This window comes from Neoarius graeffei, chromosome 4 (genome assembly GCF_027579695.1).
Source record: "Neoarius graeffei isolate fNeoGra1 chromosome 4, fNeoGra1.pri, whole genome shotgun sequence".
NCBI classification, from domain to species: domain Eukaryota; kingdom Metazoa; phylum Chordata; class Actinopteri; order Siluriformes; family Ariidae; genus Neoarius; species Neoarius graeffei.
This window is the reverse complement of record NC_083572.1, coordinates 245,736-268,972: the sequence shown is the minus strand read 5'-3', so window position 1 is coordinate 268,972 and position 23,237 is coordinate 245,736. Positions and strand designations below refer to the sequence as shown.

At 43.3% G+C, this 23,237-nt stretch overlaps 1 protein-coding gene across 4 annotated transcripts in view; it reads left to right on the top strand.

Moving 5' to 3' along the window:
• Window positions 1-1,274: 1,274 nt before the first annotated feature.
• rasal3 (RAS protein activator like 3) overlaps window positions 1,275-23,237 on the top strand; it is a 34,714-nt gene continuing 12,751 nt past the window's right edge. The window contains exons 1-6 of one of the 4 annotated variants that reach the window (XM_060918524.1): window positions 1,275-2,231; window positions 2,650-2,774; window positions 2,925-3,006; window positions 20,933-20,994; window positions 21,088-21,176; window positions 21,371-21,596. In XM_060918524.1, coding sequence (XP_060774507.1) covers window positions 1,691-2,231; window positions 2,650-2,774; window positions 2,925-3,006; window positions 20,933-20,994; window positions 21,088-21,176; window positions 21,371-21,596 — 1,125 coding nt within the window. In that variant the 5' untranslated portion in view covers window positions 1,275-1,690. Of the gene's footprint in view, window positions 2,232-2,649; window positions 2,775-2,924; window positions 3,007-5,605; window positions 5,759-17,695; window positions 18,247-20,932; window positions 20,995-21,087; window positions 21,177-21,370; window positions 21,597-23,237 lie in introns of those variants that run through there. The other 3 variants (XM_060918526.1, XM_060918527.1, XM_060918525.1) reach the window with 3 other exon arrangements.

Genomic DNA, 23,237 nt, shown 5'->3' with positions numbered 1-23,237 from the left:
AACAATTCTAGGAATAAGGTCTTTGCGTATTGTTACACAATTGCTAAACAAGGTCAAGGGTATTTTAACAGAAGGAGAAAACGCTCTGTTACAGTCTCGTCATAATGATGTATTGATTTCTGAAGATGAAGAGCCTTTTCCAACGTTGAACATCACTCCTGAGTATGCAGACTGTGTGGGTGCCTTCCTAGAGGCAACTGAACTTAACCTAAAACTAACAGATGAGAAGGTTTTTTATAAAACCTGTGTTAAGGTCTTAAATAAGCAAAAGTTGAATGCGAGAGTTGACACACCATGGCGAATGAAATTTGAACTCAATGATGATATTAAACCTGCATGGAGAGCTTTATACAAACCACCATTAACGAAAACATTTGCTGATTTGCAGTGGAAACTCTTACACGGCGTAGTAGCTGTTAACTCCTTTGTTTCTGTCATAAACCCAGCTGTCGATGATAAGTGCCTTTTTGTGCAGAAAGAGAAACTGTTTTTCATTGTTTTATGGAATGTGAAAGGCTCGGCTCTTTGCTTTGTCGTTTACAGTTGATATTTAGAGCTTTTAAGGTTGGATTTACAAACGATTGTTTTATTTTGGGTGTTATGTATATGCAGAAGAAAAAGTCTCAGTGTCAGTTATTGAATTTCATAACTGGACAAGCGAAGATGGCGATATGGGTCAGTCGCAGGAATGTTAGAGGGTGGATCTGGTCAGGACTGTCTTCATGTTTTTTTAAGATTGGTCAAGTCCAGAATTATTATTGATTTTAAATTTTATTCTGCAATGAAAGCTGTTGATGGGTTTGTGAGTGTGTGGGGACACAGAGAGGTATTGTGCTCTGTTAGTGATGATGAATTGATATATGGATATGTGTTGAGCTAAAGTGCTCGCGCAGTGCCCCGCTTTTAATTTTCCTTTCTTTTTATTTTTTACCTTATTTGATATTTTCTTCAGGAAGATATTGGAATATAGATGATGTAAAATAAAGTTTTTTATTAAAATTCAAAAATTCTCTGTGTCTGTGTGTCCTGCAGAGATCTGTGATTGGTTGACTGACGGTTGGTTCAGCACTTCCTGTCATAGCAGCACAAACCGCAACTCACTTCCTGTTCAATTTCAAATGATAAACACACACACTTTGCTCTCATTTCTTTCTTTCTTTCTCATATTTTTCTCTCTTCTTTCTGCCGTTTTCCTCTTTTCTTTTTTTATTTTCTCTCTCTCTTTCACACACACACACACACACACACACACACACACACACACACACACACACACACACACACACACTTCTGACATTTCCGGTGCAGGAAACACAACCTGAGAAATTTAACAGAAGGAAGCAGAAGATAGACTGTAATCTACTCATTATCAATGAAAAGGTTTCTTCAGAACTCTTCCATCATTTTGCTGTGAAGGTTCTAAAAACAGATCCCCAGAAGAACTGAATTAAATTCTGTAAACACCTGAAAACCTCTCAGTGATCTTCATTTGTAGAAAAGACAGAGTGCAGCCGTTGGACGTTTGAGTTTCCTATAAATACATGCAACAGGAAGTGGTTATGAAGCAGAGTGCGTGCAGAAACAAGGAACGCAAGATTAGCTGAAACAGTAAAGATCAGTTCAGACGGCAGTGGAGCTTCACGTGTGCTAAACTGCTGAGAGTGAGGTGACCGACTCCATCACTCCATCCATGGGAACTGATAAAGAGAGTGAGACAGAGGCACGTGCAGAGATGGAGAAAGAAGAAGTGACACAGGAGGAGAGCGGAGGAGAGCGCGCGGATGACGGGAACCTGTTGAACACATACACCTGGCACACGGGAGGCGCGCGCGGCGATCCATCAGAGAAAAGCGCGGGAAGCAAGTGGAGTAAGATGCAGAGCTGGAGGAAAGCAGTGAGTGAGGACACACCTGATAAATCACCGGCACCATCACCGGCACCGGGGGCACGCGGGGGCAACGGAACCACCAAACCCGCGAGCGGGAGGAAGAACCCGTTCCGCAGAGCGCTGTCAGAACCTCCCGGCTCGCTCCTGTCCTCCATCCTGTCTCCTTCATCATCATCACCATCACCTGCGGAAAACAGCGCGGCCGCAGACACGACACAGGGTGGGAAATTCCGCAAATACCTGCGGCAGGTGTCTCAGAAACTGAAGCGACCACGTGCGCAGAACCGCAACAACACAAGCACCTCACAACAACAACAACAACAACAACAACAACAGCACGAGGGTAAGAACCACTGATCATCATCATTAAAATTAAATTAATAAAATAAATAAATAAACCTCAAACATTTAGGCTTTTACCATTTTAACATTTAATATTCTGATTTAAATATCTAAATTTAACTTTTAATCCGAACGAATCCAAACGAATTCTGTGTTGGACTTTCAGCAGCTCCACATTTACACATTTTAAAATCAATAAAATTAAATGCACTGATATCATTGGCTGGGTCGTGGGGGGGGGGGGGGGGGGGGGTATTTTCCTGAAGTGGCCCAGAAAAAGTGTTTTCAGAGAGAAGCTCCGCCCCCAGTGTGTAACTGGCAGGTTGACTTCAGAGTGACTTTTGTAAAAATCTCAACTCTTTAAAGATGGAGCTTAATCTACGCTCTCTCTCTCTCTCTCTCTCTCTCTGTGTGTTTAGATGTGCCATGCGTGGACCCTGCAGATTCATTTCGGTTCTCCTGGGTTCCTCAGGATGTTCCTGTGTGGGACATCAACAACTGCATCCTTCAGGATGGACAGATCTTTATTTCCCGAGAGGAGGAGGTATACACACACACACACACACACACACACACACACACACACACACACACACACACAGACTGTGTGCAGTAAATTCAGGTGTGTGTGTGTGTGTGTGTGTGTGTGTGTGTGTGTGTGTGTGTGTGTGTGTGTGTGTGTGTGTGTATTTAGCCGTTGTGGATGAGGAATCGAGCAAGCAGCTGTCTGTCATCTCTCAGTCTAGTGAACCTCACTGAAAGCCACTCCAACCTCGGTCAGTATGTATTAAACACACACACACACACACACACACACACACACACACACATACATTTATTCTTCTTTCTCCTAATTGTTTTGAAGTGATTAACGGCCTGTCTGTCACTTACTTTGGCTAACATTAGCATGTTCTGTAGGTAAGATAATAACGCTAGCATTTACACTCCACTATCTTTCTGGATGTCATTAAAGTAATATAATGATGTTTACAATGATTTATAATTGCTTATATTTTAACAGTGATATGCTCAGATATGATTAATCATGAAGTTTAGGGAAAAAAATCACCTGGTCTTTTTTGAATCTTCCCCTGTCCAGTGTGTGTGAGTCTGTGCTCCTGAGAGCCTCACATTCTTGTTCCTGGCTCACACGACTGAACCTCATGTGCTCTTGTGCTGTCACAGCTCATCCATCTCACAGTTTGATGTTTTGTGCGTTCAGAGATGCTTTTCTGCTTGCTTCAGTTGTAAAAACGATTATTTGTGGTACTACAGACTTCCTGTCAGCCCAGACCAGTCTTGCAAAAGTATTTACCCCCTTGGTGTTTGTCCTGTTTTGTTGCATTAAAAGCTGGAATTAAAATGGATTTTTGGGGGTTAGCGCCATTTGATTTACACAACATGCCTAAAACTTTAAAGGGGCAAATTGTTGTTTTATTGTGACACAAACAATAATTAAGATGAAAAAACAGAAATCTGGAGTGTGCATAAGTATTCACCCCCTTTTGGATGAAACCCCTGAATGAGAGCTGCTCCAACCAGTTGACTTCATAAGTCACATAATTAGTTGATTAAGAGCCACATGTGTGCAATCAAAGTGTCACATGACCTGTCACATGATGTCTGTAGAACTCAACCTGTTCTGGAAGGACTCTGACTCTGCTACACTACTGAGCAAGCAACATGAAAACCAAGGAGCCTCCAAACAGGTCAAAGACAAAGTTGTGGAGAAGTATAGATCAGGGTTGGGTTATAAAAAAAAACTAGGAATATCCCACGGAGCTCCATTAAATTCATTATAGCAAAATGGAAAGAATATGGCACAATTACAAACCTGACAAGAGAAGGCCCCGCCCACCAAAACTCACAGGCCAGGCAAGGAGGGCATTAATCAGAGATGCAACAAAGACACCAAAGATAATGCTGAAGGAGCTGCAAAGAAGGGAGGATCTGTCCATAGGACCACTTTAAGCCGTACACTCCACAGAGTGGGGCTTTATGGAAGAGTGGCCAGAAAAAAGTCATTGTTTAAAAAAAAACCCATTTGGAGTTTGGCCAACAGTATGTGGCAGACTCGCCAAACACATCGAAGAAGATTCTCTGGTCAAATGAGACAAAAATTTATCTTTTTGCCTATGATGGGAAATGCCATGTGTGGCGCAAACCCAACACCCTGAGAACACCATTCCTATAGTGAAGCATGATGGTGGCAGCAAAGAACTGGAGACCAGTGGTTTCAACTGTGATACGTGGAACATGGGGTGAATGCGTCGCATGGTGAGTGGTAATGCCAGTTTGATGGAACATGGATTGATTACCTTACTGATGAGGAAGGGTCCTACGTATCTGGGAGCCAGCTTGCGGGAGACGGTTCTGAGAGGCAGATGGCGCGTGGAGAGCATGACTCGCTGCCCCACCCGGTAGGTGGGCGCCTTAGAGCGGCGTTTGTTGGCCTGCCTCTTGGATGCTAGAGTGGAACATAGGAGTCTTCTCCGGGCCAACGCCCACATCCTCCTGCAGTGGCGTATGAAGGTCTGGGCTGAGGGCACGGTGACCTCCTCCTCTTGGTTGGGGAAGAGTGGTGGTTGGTAGCCTAGGGAGCACTGGAAGGGCGAGAGACCTGTGGCAGATGAAGGCAGAGTGTTGTGAGCATATTCAACCCAAGGTAGGTACTTACTCCAAGAACCGGCATCCCTGAACGCCATGCACCTGAGTGCCACTTCCAAGTCTTGATTTGCCCATTCCGCCTGGCCGTTGGTTTGAGGGTGGAACCCTGATGAGAGACTACAGGTGACCCCAATGAGTTTGCAGAAGGCCCTCCAGAACTGCGCAGTGAACTGAGGACCCCGGTCGGAGACAATGTCAGAGGGGAGTCTGTGTATGCGGAAGATATGGAGGATGAGTAGTTCAGCAGTTTCTTTAGCTGTGGGAAGCTTGGGCAGAGGGATGAAGTGGACTGACTTAGAGAACTGGTCAATGACTGTGAGAATGCATGTGTTGCCACCTGAGTTGGGGAGTCCTGTGATGAAGTCCAGGGCGATGTGTGACCAGGGTCGATGAGGAGTCGGGAGGGGTCTCAGCAAGCCATCAGGGGGTCGATTGGCTGTCTTGTTCCGGGCACACATGTCGCAGGCTGCCACGAACTCCTGGATGTCTTCCGATGGCCACCAGAAGCGTTGTTGAATGAGTGCCAGGGTTCGAGCAGCTCCCGGGTGACAAGCCAACTTGGAGCCATGACCCCACTGCAGCACCTGTGTTCGCACAGAATAGGGAAAAAACAGATGGTTACATGGTATATTGCCAGGGTTACCAGCCCCGGGGTCCTGCTCCAGGGCCTTCTGCACTAACGTCTCTACCTCAAGTAGGACGGCCCCCACCAGACAGCATGGAGGGAGGATGGTTTCAGGCATTCTAGACTGCTCCTGGTGGGAAGAGAATATCCTGGACAGGGTGTCAGGTTTGCCGTTCTTGGAGCCTGGGCAGTAGGAGAGTGTGAACCAGAATCGAGAGAAGGCAAGGCAAGGCAAGGCAAGTTTATTTATATAGCACATTTCATACACAATGGCAGTTCAATGTGCTTTACAGAAGTAAAAACAAAACAGTAAACAATAGAGAAATAAAATTACATAAAATAATTTTATCTTTATTCTAAAATAATTAATTAAAAGAATTAAAAGAATTAAAAGAAAATAATAAGAATTAAACAACAGTAGAAATAAAATATTAAAATGCCAAAAAGAAAAAGGAGAAAAAGAAAGAGAAAGGGAAAAAAAACCTAGCAGAATAAAATAGAATAAAGTTAAAGTAAATTTAAAACATGCAGAGAAAGTAAAGATTATAAAAAATGTAAAAATATTAATTATTTAACAGAAAGCATCTGAAAACAACTTGGTCTTTAACCTAGATTTGAAGCTGCCAACAGCAGGAGCATTTTTAATGTCCTCTGGCAGTTGGTTCCATAGCTGCACTGCATAGTAGCTAAAAGCTGCTTCACCACACTTTGTTTTAACAACTGGTTTTAATAGTAAATTTTTCTGCTGCGATCTGGTAGATCTGATTGGGTTAGGCCGCTGCAACATATCAGAGAGGGAATTGGGCCCTGTACCATTTAGAGATTTGTACACCAGCAGCAATGCTTTAAAGTCAATTCTGTAGCTTACTGGAAGCCAGTGAAGGGACCTTAGAATTGCAGTAATGTGCTCTGTTCTTTTTGTTCGTGTGAGAACCCTCGCCGCTGCATTTTGAACCAGCTGAAGTCGTTTGATGGTCTTTTTTGGCAGGCCTGTGAAAAGGCCATTGCAGTAATCAACCCTACTAGAGATGAAGGCATGGATAAGTTTTTCCAGATCATGTTTTGACATAAGTCCTCTTAGTTTGGAAATGTTTTTAGGTGATAAAATGCCGTTTTAGTGATTGCTTTCATGTGACTGTCAAAGTTTAGCTCGCTGTCAATGAAAACACCAAGATTTTTAACCATTTCTTTAGTTTTAATCCCTTTAGTGTCAAGAATAGTGGTAATCCTGAGTCTTTCATCTTTTTTTCCAAATAGAATTACTTCTGTTTTATCTGAGTTCAGCTGAAGAAAATTTTGTGACATCCAGCTATTGATTTGGTCGATACACTGGTAGAGACATTCAAGGGGGGCATAATCATTTGGTGATAGAGCAAAATAAATTTGGGTATCATCTGCATAGCAGTGATACAAAATTGAATTTTTATTGATAATTTGCCCAAGTGGGAGCATTTAAAGGTTGAAAAGTAATGGTCCAAGAATCGACCCCTGGGGGACACCACAGGTCAAGGGCATTGACGTTGAGGAACAATTTCCCAGGGTAACAAAGAAGCTTCTATCTTTTAAGTATGATTTTAACCAATTGATAACTTTACCAGTCAATCCAACCCAGTGTTCAAGTCGATATAGCAGTATGTTGTGATCAACAGTATCAAAAGCTGCACTGAGGTCCAGTAATACCAGGACCGATGTTTTGCCTGCATCGGTATTAAGACGTATGTCATTTATAACTTTAATCAGCGCTGTTTCAGTGCTATGATTGGCACGAAATCCTGACTGAAAATTATCAAAACGGCTGTTTGATATCAAGAAGGCAGTTAATTGATTGAAGACAATTTTTTCCAGGATTTTCCCGATGAATGGTAGATTTGATATTGGCCTGTAATTATTTAACACTGAAGGATCCAGATTATTTTTTTTAAGAAGGGGCTTTACAACAGCTTTTTTTAGGGACACAGGAACAACACCAGTCTCCAAGGATGTATTTATAATTTGAAGTACATCTGTAATTATAAGATGAAGAACAGACTTAAAAAAGTTGGTGGGCAGAATGTCCAGTTCAGATGTTGAGGAACTGAGATTTTGTACAGTTTTTTCAAGAGTCTCGTAATCAATCAAACAAAATTCTGACATTGTGTTAAAGTTATCTATCTGTGTCATTGGTGATTGCAGTTTTTCAATTTTATGCAACTGAGATATATTATGAGAAATATTCTGCCATATTTTATCAATTTTCCCTTTGAAGAAGGATGCAAACTCATTGCATTTATTAACTGAGCGAAGTTCAGGTGCTAATTGTGGTGGGAGATTAGTTAGCTTCTCTACTGTTGAAAATAGCACACGGGCATTGTTCATATTCCTGCTGATGATATTGGAGAAGAAAGACTGTCTTGCTTTACCAATTTCATAATTATAATTACAAAGCATCTCTTTATGGATTTGATAATGGATGTGAAGTTTAGATTTGCGCCATTTTCTTTCAGTCTTTCTACATTCTCTCTTTAGCAGTTTAACAGCCGGGTATTGCTTCCATGGTGCTTTCTGCTTATCATTGACTCTTTTTATTTTGAATGGAGCAATATCATCCATAATTTGGGTCATATTTAAATTAAAAATTTCCAGTAAATCATCTACAGAGTCTGACATTTTGGTTGAGTTCTGAGAGAGAGCTTGCTTAAAAAGAGCACATGTGTTGTCGTTTATGACTCTCCTGCCTATTGAGGTATTTCACCTGACATCACAGGGTCACGTGACGCCCCGGTGTCCACCATTTTGGACGGCAAGCTAGCTAATGTCAACAACATAGTAGCTGGTATGTTACTGTAGCAATATTTACGTTCAGTCATTTGGATGACTGTTAAAACCTTTCAGTCTCAAGTTTTTCCTTTACTGGATTTACTAGTTTACTGAGCTAGCGCGCCATGGCTCCCGGCTCGGCCGGAGAGCGCGCGATGGCTCCGGGCTCGGCCGGAGAGCGCGCGATGGCTCCGGGCTCGGCCGGAGAGCGCGCGATGGCTCCGGGCTCGGCCGGAGAGCGCGCGATGGCTCCGGGCTCGGCCGGAGAGCGCGCGATGGCTCCGGGCTCGGCCGGAGAGCGCGCGATGGCTCCGGGCTCGGCCGGAGAGCGCGCGATGGCTCCGGGCTCGGCCGGAGAGCGCGCGATGGCTCAGTAAACTAGTAAATCCAGTAAAGGAAAAACTTGAGACTGAAAGGTTTTAACAGTCATCCAAATGACTGAACGTAAATATTGCTACAGTAACATACCAGCTACTATGTTGTTGACATTAGCTAGTGCTAACAGCGAGTTGCTAATACACTGCTACAACTACACCGACCCTAATAATACAGTTCTTAGTCTTTGCCTGGTAACAGCAAATTTATAACGGGCCATGTCTCAACAGACTAAGAAGTTATTTCAATGACATTTAATAACATTTTGTTTATCCTGAGGCCCGAAAGTAAATGAAAATGTGAACAAACCTTAGCTGTAATCAGATGAAGACCACCGGCTCCAGGGACGACCCGCTGATGTAGGCATGTTACCCAGCCTGACACAAAATATTTGTAGGCATCCAAACTCGTATACGCTTTCAGATCAATACCTGTGTATGGCGATGGGTTTTTAACGACGTAGGTATACAGATCCTGTGGGCCGAAGTCAGGTAAAGACGAGGGCTTCGTGTACTTCCGTACGTCAGTGAACAATCCTGGTGGAAGCAGGTAAACGTCGTTCTCTAAGCCTGCTAACCTCAATTTTTGCAAATACCTCTCCCTCTGCTCGCCCTGTAAATGCCAGGGACGTCACTAGGTTTGAGAGACAGGGGTAGCTTAGCACCCAGAGGAGAAAAGGTATTTTGCGCGCGCAGCGTGCGCCGAACATTTTTCAAAGCACCTACTAAGGCTGTCAATCAATTCATTATTTCAAGAGCATCACACCTTGGGGACACACTTCCCACCATTTCTATTCTATTTTAAAATTGCTTTCATCATTTAATTGCTTGCTGAAGCAACTTCACCAGCTAAACTACAAAAATGTGAAAAAAACAATGGTAGGTGTCATGCATTCCTGCGCAAACTGAAGAGGGCAAGTGCTTCACAAATCATCATGTAAACATTCTACAGAAGACTCAATATAGCCTAGGTAAAGTTAAGCAAATGCAAACCACTGACATCAAATTACAATCTCACCGTGTGTGTCTGCAAATGAAAGCATAGAATTCTGACTCTCTGCAAACCCAATTCAATGGAAGCCCGCACCGCGCCTGCTGCAGAATGCCCGCATAGTTTTTTAAGTCCTACTAGCCTACCACTCGACGTGACGCTTGACACAGAGCCAATGAGGAGGAATCATAACGATATTAATAATATTGCATTAAACAATAAATAAGCAAGCAGAAACTGTTGTTCGGATTAACTTGCGTTCTTGATGGCTCATGTTCAGTGCTTTACTGCCTTTGTTTTTTTTGGGAAAAAAAATAAAAATATAAATAATTTAAAAAAGGGCAAAAAATATAGGGTGGCTTTGCCATAAGATAGGGTGGCTGGAGCTACCCTAAAATGGGTCTGGCGACGTCTATGGTAAATGCCCTACGTCGCTGGATAGTGAAGGTGTTTTCTGCATCTCGCTCCTTTTTCTTTTATGTTTTTCGTTTGTCGCCTTCCTCGCATTCAAACTGATTCGAGCCGTGCCGTCCAAAATGGCAGCGTCACATGACTTGATCACGTGAGTGAAATACCTCAATAGTCGTTGAGCTATTCTGAATGTGAGGGGACATAGAAACTTCAAAGAAAACACAGAAATGATCAGATAAGGCCAGGTCAACAACAGTAGTAGAAACAGTAAGACCCTTTGTGATGACGAGGTCAAGAGTATGACCACGAGAGTGGGTCGGCCCCTGTACATGTTGTACTAGGTTAAAGTTATCAATAATTGCAAATAGTTCTTTGGCATAAATGTTATCAGTATTATCTACATGCAAGTTAAAATCCCCAGATATAATAAGACAATCAAACTCTAAGCAAATGACTGATAACAATTCACCAAACTCTTCAAGAAAGACTTTGGCTGAATGTCTCGGAGGCCTGTAAATAGTTAATAATAATATGTTAGGAGAGCATGTAACAAGTGCACATAAGTGTTCAAAGGACATAAAATCACCAAGTGAGGATTGTTTACATTGAAAAGAGGCTTTGAATATATTTGCGATCCCTCCACCTTTCCCTTGTCGGGTAACATTCAAAAAATTAAAATTTGGGGGAGCTGCTTCGATAAGGGTGGTAGCACTATTTGCTTGATCCAGCCAGGTTTCGGTTAGAAGCAAAAAATCAAGATTGTGTTTACAAATAAGATCATTAATTAAAAATGACTTGTTTAAAAGTGATCTAATGTTCAAAAGGGCTAGTTTTACAGTAATATTTGGTTGTGCACTCTGATGCTGTTTTAAAACAGGAAGGAGATTAGATTGGTTCACCCCCAGGGTTAAATGTGCTCTATGTTTTCTGTTTCTTATCAACACAGGAATAGTGTCAACATCGGATCCCTGCTTTTTTCTACATCCATTTGCAGGGACCCAGAGTACATCAAACAAGACTTTCTAAATGTTCCATTTGGTTTGAGGGTGAAAGGACTGGAGATGACATGTATCTTTTGGATGGTGAAAAAGATTTGTAGCCAGCTGAAAGTCCTGGACGAACACAATTTTGATGAACTGGGTACACTGCTTGTCGCGACAAATTTGGACTAGAAAAAGAGAGTGTAGCCATAGGAAGCAATTTTTTCATGCTATTTGGGAAATCCATCCGAGGAGAAGTGGAGTCGTCTGTCCTTGAATGTTGGGAGGCCTGCAAGTCAGATGTTTGTGTGTCCTTGATGACGACTTGCAAAGATGATTGTTTAGGCTTTGTAACTATGTCAGTCTGCGACATCTTATCAACTGTTTTCCTCGGTGCTGGCTGAGAAAAGATTGCAAGTTTGTAGTGGTCTGCTAAGACTTTGGCTCCAATCCAGCTGAGTTCAGTGCTATTTGGCTTGTAGAATTCTTTGCGATTCCAAAAAAGATTAAAATTGTCTATGAAATTCATACCAAATAAAGAACAAGTTTTTCCAAGCCAGGTGTTAAGACTGAAGAGTCAAGAAAAAGCAAAACTTCCTCTCGCTGGGAGTGGGCCACTGATAAAAGATTGAATTCCAGTCTTATAGAGTTCAGAAAAAAGTTTTCTGAAATCATCTTGGACAAACAGCTGTTCTCTGAAAACATCGTTTGCTCCCACATGTACAACGATACGCTTAATCGTTTTATGCTCGGACATGAGTTTCAAAATGCTGTCTTTGGTGTCAGAGATGGATGCATTTGGAAGACAACAAATAATCATCTCATAACCTTTTAATTGTCTTACAGTGGAATCACCAAGAACAAGGGTTGTGGGATCAGGTGGTGTAAGGAGCTGCTTTTTGCCTCTTCTCACAGCTCTTCGATCTTGGTGCGATCTCTTTTTACTATGTGTTTGTCCGCTTGACAAATCCTCTTCCACATCCCTGAGGCATTCAAATTTGTTCTGAAGCCTTATGGGCTGTGGATTTTCCATAGGATTGTAGATCCTATTGTAATTTGTAGAACGAGCTGGTGTTGAAGTAATTACTCTTCTGTTTTTGTTTTTAGGCTTAGCACCCATCATTTGCCAGTTTTCAGTACTCACATTTTGTACAGCTTGAGTGATGAATTCTTCCACTTGGTCTGCAATGTCCTCAGTCTGTCGGAGCGCAATCTCTGCATTCTCAGCCACTGTTTCTGTACTCCTTTCCTGAGATATCGCTTTTAATTCGTCCGTCTTTGGCAGAGCATTAATCTTTGATTCCAGAATAGAAATCCTCTGTTCTAGTTCCATGCATTTTCTGCAGGATTTTTTGCTTCCTGGCATTTAAAAAAAAAAAAAAAAAGTGGAAATTAAAATTAAAAGCTTATAAAGATGGAGAAAAAAAAAGTGGAAATTCAATGAGAAAGTAAAGTATAGAAATAAAGATTAAGAAAGCAGGAGCAAAGCAAAGAAGCGTCCTACTCGCTTGAGTAGGAGGAGCAAAGAGAAGAAGAGAGACCATCGGGCATGATGTGAGTTGAGATGTTTGGTGGACTTGAGGTATTCTACATTTTTGTGCTTGGTCCAGACAATGAAGGGGAGATCTGACCCCTCAAGCCAGTGTCTCCACTCCTCCAAGGCCAGCTTGATGGCCAACAGCTCTCTGTCGCCGATGTCATAGTTCCACTCAGCAGGGGACAGCTGGCGAGAGAAGAAGGAGCAGGGGTGGACCTTGTTGTCATTGGCCCTCTGGGAGAGAACGGCTCTGACCCTGGACTCGGAAGCGTCGACTTCCACAATGAACTGCTTGGCCGGGTTGGGTATGGTGAGGATGGGTGCTGTGGTGAACTTGTGTTTGAGCATGGAGAAGGCTTTCTCTACTTCCTCCCCCCACTTGAACGGGCTCCTGATCGAGGTCAATGCCGTGAGAGGTCCGGCCACCGTGCTGAAGTCACAGATGAAGCGCCTGTAGAAATTAGCGAATCCCAGGAAACGCTGGAGCTCTCGCCGCGAGGATGGGGTGGGCCAGTCAGCGACTGCCTCAAACTTAAGGGAGTCCATCTGGATCCTTGCTGGGGAGATGATGAACCCCAGAAACAAGACAGTGCTCTGGTGGAACTCACTTTTTTCCACCTTGACAAACAGCTTATTCTCTAACAGGTGCTGGAGGACCTGCTGGACATGACCCCAATGTTCTTCCAGGGAGTGGGAGAAGATCAGGATGTCATCCAGGTACACGAAAACGAAGATGTTGAGATAGTCCCTTAAGACGTTGTTCACAAGTGCCTGGAAGACTGCAGGAGCATTGGTCAGGCCGAAGGGGACTACAAGGTACTCGTAGTGACCCGTGGCGATGTTAGAGGCCGTCTTCCACTCGTCTCCCTCCCTGATCCTGACAAGATGGTAAGCATTACGTAGATCCAGCTTGGTAAATACCTTGGCTCCCTGGAGTAGTTCAAAGGCCGTGGTCATGAGCGGTAGTGGGTAGCGGTTCTTGACCGTGATGGCGTTGAGACCTTGATAATCAGTGCATGGGAGGAGTGACTTGTCTTTTTTCTCCACAAAGAAGAATCCTGCCCCTGCTGGGGAGGAGGAAGGGCAGATGATCCCATCTGCCAAGGACTCGGAATTGTACTTCTCCATGGCTTGCCTTTCGATGGGAGAGAGAGAGTAGAGTCGTCCTTTGGGTGGCACCATCCCGGATAGGAGGTCAATTCCACAGTCATAGGGTCTGTGAGGAGGGAGGGACACTGCTCAGGTCTTACTGAAGACAAGCTTTAGGTCCAGGTATTCCGGAGGCACGTGAGAGAGGTCGGGAAACTCACTGGCTGAAGACTGCAGTGGCTTGGCGGGAGGCAGAGCTGAGTTCAGGCAGGAAGCTAGGCAGGACTGGCTCCAGCCTAAGATGGAGTTATTGGCTCAGTTTAGGTGGGAGTTGTGCTGCATTAACCAAGGTAATCCTAGAATGATGGGTACATGGGGGTCATTCATGACGTGAAGTTGGATGGTTTCAGAATGATTACCAGAAGTCCTCAGGATGAGCAGGGTGGTGAGGTGGGTAATGGTGGTCAAGCCGGTGCCATTGAGTGTCAGGATGGTGAGAGGAACATTGAGAGCGAGTAGCGGGATTCCCAGACACTTGGCGGTGGTGGAGCAGATCAGGTTCCTGTCCACCCCTGAGTCAACGAGGGCCTGGAGGTGGTAATGCTGGTTGTTGAGGATGATGATGACAGGGAGTAACGGTCAATCAGTGGGGGGCTGGTTTCGAGCATTGCCCACCAGGTTCCCTCGATTCACTGGTGGGCTCGTCCTTTTAATGGGCAGGCTCGGCAGATGTGTCCCAGCTGATCACAGTAGAAGCAGGCCCCTGTGCTCCGCCAGCACTGTCGTTCTTCAGCTGACACCCAAACCTGGTCTACCTGCATAGGTTCAACGGATGAGGTGGGAGATGGAGAGGAGGTGAAGCTGGGGCGAGTCTTCTTTCTCCTCTGTTGCTGGATACAGGCGTTGATATGGTTGGCGAGGTCCATGAGGCTGGAGAGGTCCGATGGCAGTTCCCTCGATACCAGCTCGTCCTTAATGGCGTCGGACAAGCCGTACAGGAACACGTCGACCTGGGCGGTCTTGTTCCAACTGCACGATGCCGCCAACGTCCGGAACTCAATGGCGTAGTCTGAGGTAGACCAGGACCCCTGCCGCAGCTCCATGAGTTCTCTAGCCACCTCCCGGCAGGACAAAGAGCGGTCGAAAGTTCGCCTCATCTCCTCAGAGAAATCTTTGAAGTTGGAGCAGAAATGTGCATCGGCGTCCCAGACCGCTGTTTCCCACTCCCTGGCCTTGCTGGTGAGGAGCATGATGGTATATGCTACCCGGGAGCGTTCTGTGGGGAAGGCCAGAGGTTGCAGCTCTAGGATTAATGAGCATTGAAACAAGAAAGATCTGCAAGTACCTGGTTCTCCATCATAGGGTTGAGGCACTGGGAGTCTCGGCTTGCGGAGAAAGGTGGTGGCAGGAGCTGGAGTCGGAGACGGCTGGGCAGGGGTAGGCATGGCTTGATAATGCTGCATCTGTGTGGTGAGGAGGTTGAGTGAGTCAGACAAGGTGGCGAGGTTCTGATTGACTTGTCGTAGGTCTTGTTGATGGGTCCCGAGGAGAGTCCCTTGTTGTTGGACAGCCGTTCTCAGATGGGTGAATTCTGCTGGATCCATGCTGGCCAGAACGTACTGTTAGGGTTGCTGGAGGTATGGTGAATTAGGACCTAAAAGCAGAGCATGCACACAGACAGTAATCCAAGAAGCGTAGTGGGTTTAATTCAGAAAAAGGCATGGCAAAAATGTAAACAAAACTTGATTAAGAAACAATAGTGAAAATAGTCCAGGTATAAAAAGAAGACATGAAACTTGACTTGAAAAACGAGGCAGGCAAAGACATGAAAAACACTTGAGGGAAAAAACATGAAAAAAACTCTTGAGGCAAAAAACGGCTAGAGTCTACATATGAGACGTTCTGGTACGGTCTGTGGCTGAGAATGGCGTTTAAAAAGGCAGTGGTGATGATCAGGAAGTGAATGCAGATGAGCGCTCACTGAACGGGGATGCAGGCAGGATGGAATTCCCGTCCCGGATCTGGATCGGAGCTGACGTGTGAGATCCGCAAGCTCAGGAGTGGATGTCCGGGGCAGAGCGTGACAGTTGGAGCAGTTTTGCCTTGAGGAATGGACAAAAATCCCAGTGGCTAGATGTGCTAAGCTAATAGAGACATACCCCAAGAGACTTGCAGCTGTAATTGCAGCAAAAGGTAGCTCTACAAAGCATTGACTTTGGGGGTGAATACCTATGCACACTCCAGATTTCTGTTTTATCATCTTAATTATTGTTTGTGTCACAATAAAACAACAATCTGCACCTTTAAAGTGGTCGGCATGTTGTGTAAATCAAATGGTGCTAACCCTCCAAAAATCCATTTTAATTCCAGCTTGTAATGCGACAAAACAGGACAAACACCAAGGGGGATGAATACTTTTGCAAGACACTGTAAGTATTCATTGACGCCATTTTATTTTATAACTAAATTGTAAGGACTTTTGTAACTGTAACAACCATCTAACTTCTGCATCACAACAACATGCGTGTACAAAAAAAAACCCTCTGGTAAAACTGCTCCTGTAACATCTTAAAGCTACAGAGCACATTTAAACACAAGTATAATGAAACTGTCTGAGAAAATTATACATTGACTAAAATTCAAACTCAGTTCCTCCAACTAAATATTGACAAAAGATTAAAATGTAACTACAATCTTTAGTAAATGACTAAAACTAAATTTAAAATTCTTGTCAGAATTAACACTACAGCTGAGACCCCGAGTGTGCTAACACTGGAGCTAACACCAGCTGCAACCGATGAAAGATGATATTATGAACAAGACTTGACGTCCTCAGAGTGGGGTCTTTTCTTTTCTCAGAGGACAATGTGCCAAGATTTTGACTCATGTAAGATAATATTTAGAGCAGAAAATACGTTTGGTGGTTTGTTGTGTTGTGCTTAAGCCTGTTCCTGAAACCGCAGTTAATCAGCTGCATGTAGATTTTAGGGGCGTGGCTTTTTAGATGCAGAGCCGAAAGTGGAAAGGAAGCATTTGTGAACTTTCACACAACCAAGAAAGATTAACTTTAAACAAAATTATAATTTCAGTAAATAAACGACTAAGCAAACACACAACACTCCACATTATCTATGAGTATACAGGCTAACCGTTTTTATATTTAGCTCTGTTATGCTGATGGTTGCACCTCATGTTGTATGTGTGGCAGTTACAGGTCTGTTCTAATTAATGGTATCCAGGTGTCATACGGTAGCTAGAAGGGGCCTCACTTAGAGGGTTTTGGGGGCAGTGGGGGGCACTGTACAGTGCCTTTATGGGAGGTTTGTGGGGGTTTATAGTTGTCATTGCAAAATGTGCCAATATGAATGGGCCTCGGGCCCCTTTTCCAAAATGTTTTGGGGCCCCAAACATTTGCCTGGTTTTCCTCTCCTGACATTGCCCCCCGCCTCACAGGATGTTTTCCTTTTTTTTGTTCGTTCTGTGTAAACTCTAGAGACTGTTGTGTATGAACATCACAGAAGATCAGCAGTTTATAAAACTCAAACCAGTCCATCTGATACCAACACCCATCCCACAGTGAAAGTCACCGTGGTCACAGTTATTCATTCTGTTTGATGTGAACATTAACTGAAGCTCCTGATCTGTATCTGCCTGATTTTCTACCCTGTGCTGCTGCCACATGAGCAGCTGATACGTGAACTGCATGAACCAGCAGGTGTACTGGTGTCCCTAATAAAGTGGGCAGTCAGTGTACATCCACAGTCCCAAATATAGAGAATACTGAATGTTTTATTATTTTTTTTATATATTTATGTCACTTTATGACACTTTTTTTTCTTGACTTGACTTTAATCATAGCAGGTCTAAAACAGAACCCTGTGGAACACCAGGACTCTGAACTACAGTCCAGTCCAGTGCATTATGGGTTTGTCATCTCTGAGAAGGACACATGACACACACTTTTCTAAAGTAAGGACAGATTTAATTTCAGGGACCCAAACATGCTCCCTATGTAGACAGCCTCTTTCTGAAAGGAAACATATTGAAACGTGGCAAAAACTGTGATATTGAGGTTTGACATGAAACTGAGTGTTAGTACGTGTCTGTTACGGCTCTCTCAGAGGAAATACGCAATTTTGTGTGTGTGTGTGTGTGTGAAATTGTTTCCTCTTTAATTTTAAGAGATAACATCAGTACTGGGTGTTCCACTCACTCAAAGGCTCAGATGCTCGTCTTGTCTGTCTTGGTTGTACACTACTCGTCTGCCTGAAATGGATCTCTGCATGTGTGTGTGTGTGTGTGTGTGTGTGTGTGTGAGTGAGAGAGAGAGAGAGACAGAATGGTGTTGAGTGAGGGTATGTGTTGTTAAGTAAGTGTGTGTGTGTGTGTGTGTGTGTGTGTGTGTGTGTGAGAGAGAGAGACAGAGTGGTGTTGAGTGAGGGTATGTGTTGTTAAGTGTGTGTGTGTGTGTGTGTGTGTGCGTGTGTGTGTGCGTGTGTGGTCAACATGGTGTTCAGGCGCTGGATTGTTTGTGGCGGAGCGCTGGGTAAGAATTATTGAAAACATTATTATTTAATTTGATCATTTTCCATCCCTGGATTTTTATTAAAATGTGTGATTAGTGAGAATGTAATCAATAAAATGAATCAGACTGTTGTTAGTGTGGGGTGGTGCGGTGGTGATCACTGTCGCCTCACAGCAAGTAGGAAGGATTCTGGGTTCAAACCTCATGGCCAAATGGGGTCTTTCTGTGTGGAGTTTGCATGTTCGCTTCATGCTTGTGTGAGTTTCCTCGGCTGCTCCATTTTCTGCACAAAGGAAATATTATTAGTGTGATTAGGGGAAGCCATGGCCTAATGGTTAGAGAAACAGCTTTGGGACCAAAAGGTTGCTGGTTTGATTCTCTGGACTAGCAGGATTGGCTTAAGTGCCCTTGAGCAAGGCACCCAACCGCCCTGGCAAGAGTGGTGGCATACCTTGTGTCTGATTAGCCAAAGAAAAACTGATGATGTGATTATCAGTTTGGGCATTGAACCCAACCAACTGAAATTAGTGTGATTCATCAGATTGTTATTAGTTTGATCAAGTCAAGTTTATTTTTATAGCGCTTTTAACAATAGACATTGTCGCAAAGCAGCTTTACAGAATTTTAATGACTTTAAACATGAGCTAATTTTATCCCTAATCTTTCCCTATCCCTATCAATCCCTAATAACTGCTGTGGCACAGCAGTTATGCTCATATTTACACAGGAATAACATCCATGAAATGTATCAGTCAGGATTTAGACCTCATCATAGCACAGAGACAGCACTGGTTAAAGTAGTAAACGACCTACTGTTGGCGTCTGATCAGGGCTGTGTCTCGCTACTTGTGTTGCTTGACCTTAGTGCAGCATCTGATACCATTGATCATTCCATTCTTCTGGATAGACTAGAAAATGTTGTGGGAGTTAAGGGAACGGCCCTCTCCTGGCTCAGCTCTTATTTAACTGATCGCTATCAGTATGGTGATGTAAATGGTGATTTTTCTAGATGTACTGAGGTAAAGTTTGGTGTTCCACAGGGTTCTGTCTTGAGTCCACTGTTTTTTCTTTATATATGTTCCCTCTGGGTGATTAATCAGACTGCTATTAGTGTGATTAATCAGATTGTTATTAGTTTAATTAATGTCAGTAACGTGCTGTTACTTATAACGATAATGAGACCTGTAGAAGGTTTTATGGAATTATAATGATTAGGATAAAGGTGTGAGTAATTTGTTATTACACAGGATCACATTTGTAGGACCAGAACATGTTTGTTGTGTTATTATGTGCATTTATAGTATAATTTTATGTTTATTAGTTGTTTTTTTCAGCACACCTGAGGTAAATGTTGATGTTCTGGATGGATCTGTGTCACTTCCATTCTAACTGTGTCTTTACACTTCATATCTATGGGGTAACAAGCAAATTTTATTTTATTAGCTTTGCCATAGCAAGATATATACTGGTACGTACATACATTATGGCTGGGAAACCACGACAGCTTGCACTAATTGCAGTGGGACCATTGTCCCTAACCTGCATGTCTTTGGACTGTGGGGGAAACCGGAGCACCTGGAGGAAACCCACACAGACACGGGGAGAACATGCAAACTCCGCACAGAAAGGCCCTTGGAACCCGAAACCTTCTCACTGTGAGGCGACAGTGCTAACTGCTACACCACCGTGATGCCTGAATCTGTTGACCTCAACCAGCAGCTACCGTATTCTCAGCAGTATTTTGTGTTTGCATAGCAACAGTATTCTCTCAGTGAGAGTGTTGTGTATTCATGAGCTTCTTTTAGACATGTTTTTATTTTAGTGTTTTTGTGTTTATCAATTCTCATATTGTTCAAAAACTCAGGCTTTTTTATTGACTACTCGGCTATGTTTCAAGTTTTCCAGTTTGATTGTCATGCGCACAAACAGGAAATTCATATTTCAATGTTCTCCTGCAGCAACTTCACAACAGCAGACATGAACACATACTATCGACATAATTGTACAGTTAAGACAAATTGCACAATTGCTCAGTGGTTAGTGACTCAGTATTACACTAATTACACTATTACACTAACGACACAGTTACACAGTGTGGTGTTGGATCATAACAGTTGACTGAAGTGTTGTGTGTTCAAAATGTCAGTAGAGTGTAAAAGCTACGGAGTGTTCACTGACAAAATGCCACATTTAATGTGAAATAAAGTATGACATCATTTCCTGTGTTAAAACAATTTCTGATTACTCTGTTTTAGGAAGCAAAATAATATTATCTAAAACTAGTGCATTTTATCACAAAGTTGCAACTTCGGAACAGAATTCACTATAGAAATGATTAATTTAGTATTTAGTTTACAAAACACACACACACACACACACACACACACACACACACACACACACAGAGAGAGTTGATGTGAGGCTAAACATGTGCTTCTTCTCTGAAAAAAAAAACATTAATTGGTGAGACGTCTTGTTAAGTTCCATTAACTGTTATTAAAGTGAGACCCTGTTACTCTGGCGCTGATTTGTCAGCAGGTGTTTTTGTAAAACCACATCCTGCAACTGCTGCACTCTCAGAGTTTATAGCAGAGTTGTATCATGATTCTGCAGGAAAACACAACACACACACACACACACACACACACACACACACACAGGAAGTGTGAATGATTCATATTCAGATTAATTTTGTGTGTTTTTTCAGAGTGCACTCCAGATCACGTGTCTGTGGCCCCGAAACCTAAAACTCAGGATGGTGGCGTGAGAGTGAGTATCACACTGATACCCCAGTGAGAGTATCACACTGATAAATATTATATAATAACTGTTTGCTATAATCTCTCTCTCTCTCATGTACAGATGAAAATAAAACGGCGTCTGCAGGGTGGAGCTCACAGGAAACTGAGTAACCCACAACTGAACGTAGTGGGACTGAGTTCTGCAGCACGGTACTACCTGTCTGTTTGTCTGTCTGTCTTTTTGTGTGGGTATCTATCTATCTATCTATCTATCTATCTATCTATCTATCTATGCATTTTTTTGTCTGTCTGTCTGTCTGTCTGTCTGTTATTATGGTGAAGTTGTTTATTCTCCTCTGAGGTTGAAGCTCATGTGTGGTTCTGTGGTTCTGTGTGTGTTCCAGGTTTGGTTCTCGAGATTCTCTCTCGGTACCACTGAATGCAGCTGAAAGTCTGGATGTAAGTTCAGACTGCACCACTGTAATCCGGCCTGTGCACAGCTCCATCCTTGGAGAAAAGTACTGCTTTGAGGTGATTAACTCAGACAGTAACCACTGCTTTGGCTGCAGTTCTGCTGCTGAGAGGGACCGCTGGATTGAGAACCTGCGGCGTGCTGCTCGGCCCAACAAGGTACCAAATTTGTTTAAAAAACAAAACAAAAAAAACTGTGTAGATCAAAATTAGTTTCTTTTACGCAAAGTGAAATAAAAATCAGAACATAACTAACATAATTTCTTGGAAATTAAAAAAAACTAACATTGTTTATACTCATAAATTATTTTCAGTGGTTTAAAAATTTACTTTAACACTTGGAGACACAGCAGGTGGAGTTACTGCTGCACGGCTTTCCGTTTCCATCACATTATAAGTACACGTGTAAATGATTTTTGTGTGTGTGTGTGTGTGTGTGTGTGTGTGTATCACTTTGGTCTTCTTCAAAAAAAAACTCAAGGTGATACCACTCACTGTTGGTGCCTGGAATGTGTACACTTTGATGAACACATCTGGGTCAAAAGATCCAAGAGATACACCACCCCTGTGGGCAGAGAGCTAGCCAGATGCCACGTGGATATCGTTGCCCTTTGTGAGATCCAGCTGGCCAATATTGGACAAGTGACTGAAATGTGTGCAGGTTATATATTCTTCAGGAGTGTCCAAGGGCAGGAGGAGAAATGTGATGTGGGTGTTAGTTTTTCGGGAAAAAAACTGTCATGGTTCAGCTGTACATACCTTTGTTCTTGCTCCCTCTCTCTGTGGGTGGGTGTTTTCTGCTCCAGTGGCATGTGATCTGGGCATGTGACTGGCTGATTGACGGCACATCATCATCATCCCCGCATTTAAACTCCGGTTTCACTTCAACTCATCACCAGGTTGTTGCTTCCAGCATTACGCAAACCTGCCTGCCACCTTCAAGTCAGTCCAGCCATCGTTCATCCTGCTGTTATCTTCATATACATGCCATCTGCCGTCTCAGCGAATATCTTCCCCGCTCCAGTCAGCATTTGGCCCTGAGCTTCCCTGTAGCTCACTTGGTAAATTCCGTGCCTCTGCTGCAGCACCTGGGGGTTTATTTCTTACTTCGGACAACAACTCAGTGACTTGTCACTCCCTCTCCCTTTGCTGTAAATAAAAATTAATTCTAACGTTTCACAGAGGTGGGGAAACTGAAGCAAGGAAACAGGCAGGGTACTTTGACTTTATTAATTCATGTTTTCTTTTTGACTTCGCTTTTCAGCTGGTTTTATTACTTTATGATCTCTCTGAGACACACACACACACACACACACAGTTCTGTGTGGGATCTCAATTCTCCTCTCAGCTCTTTCTCTCCACATTTTTAAGCTCTTGTCATCACTGAAAGAGAAGACACGCAGTCTCATAACTGTTAATCAGTCCCAGGTGTAATCGCTTTGCCACTCACTTCCCATGGCCTCACTCGCCACTCATAAACAGATACCCAGCCACGCCTCTACCTTCACATTCATGTTTGAACTTCATCCTGTTTCCAGAGTCTGCATGTAGGTCCACCATTGTACAAGGCATGACAGAACGATCTGGTCAGATATACGTAGACCCCGCAGACATGCATTCTGGTCTGATACCATCCTGGTGGAAATCTACAAGGCTGGAAGGCCTCATTTAGTCAAGGACCTGACCGACCTCTTTCAGTCTCTGTGAAAATTAGAAGCTGTTCCTCAGGAGCTTAAAGATGCCTTTATAATTCATTTCTACAAGAGCAAAGGCAACCACAGATGCATCTATTGAATTGCT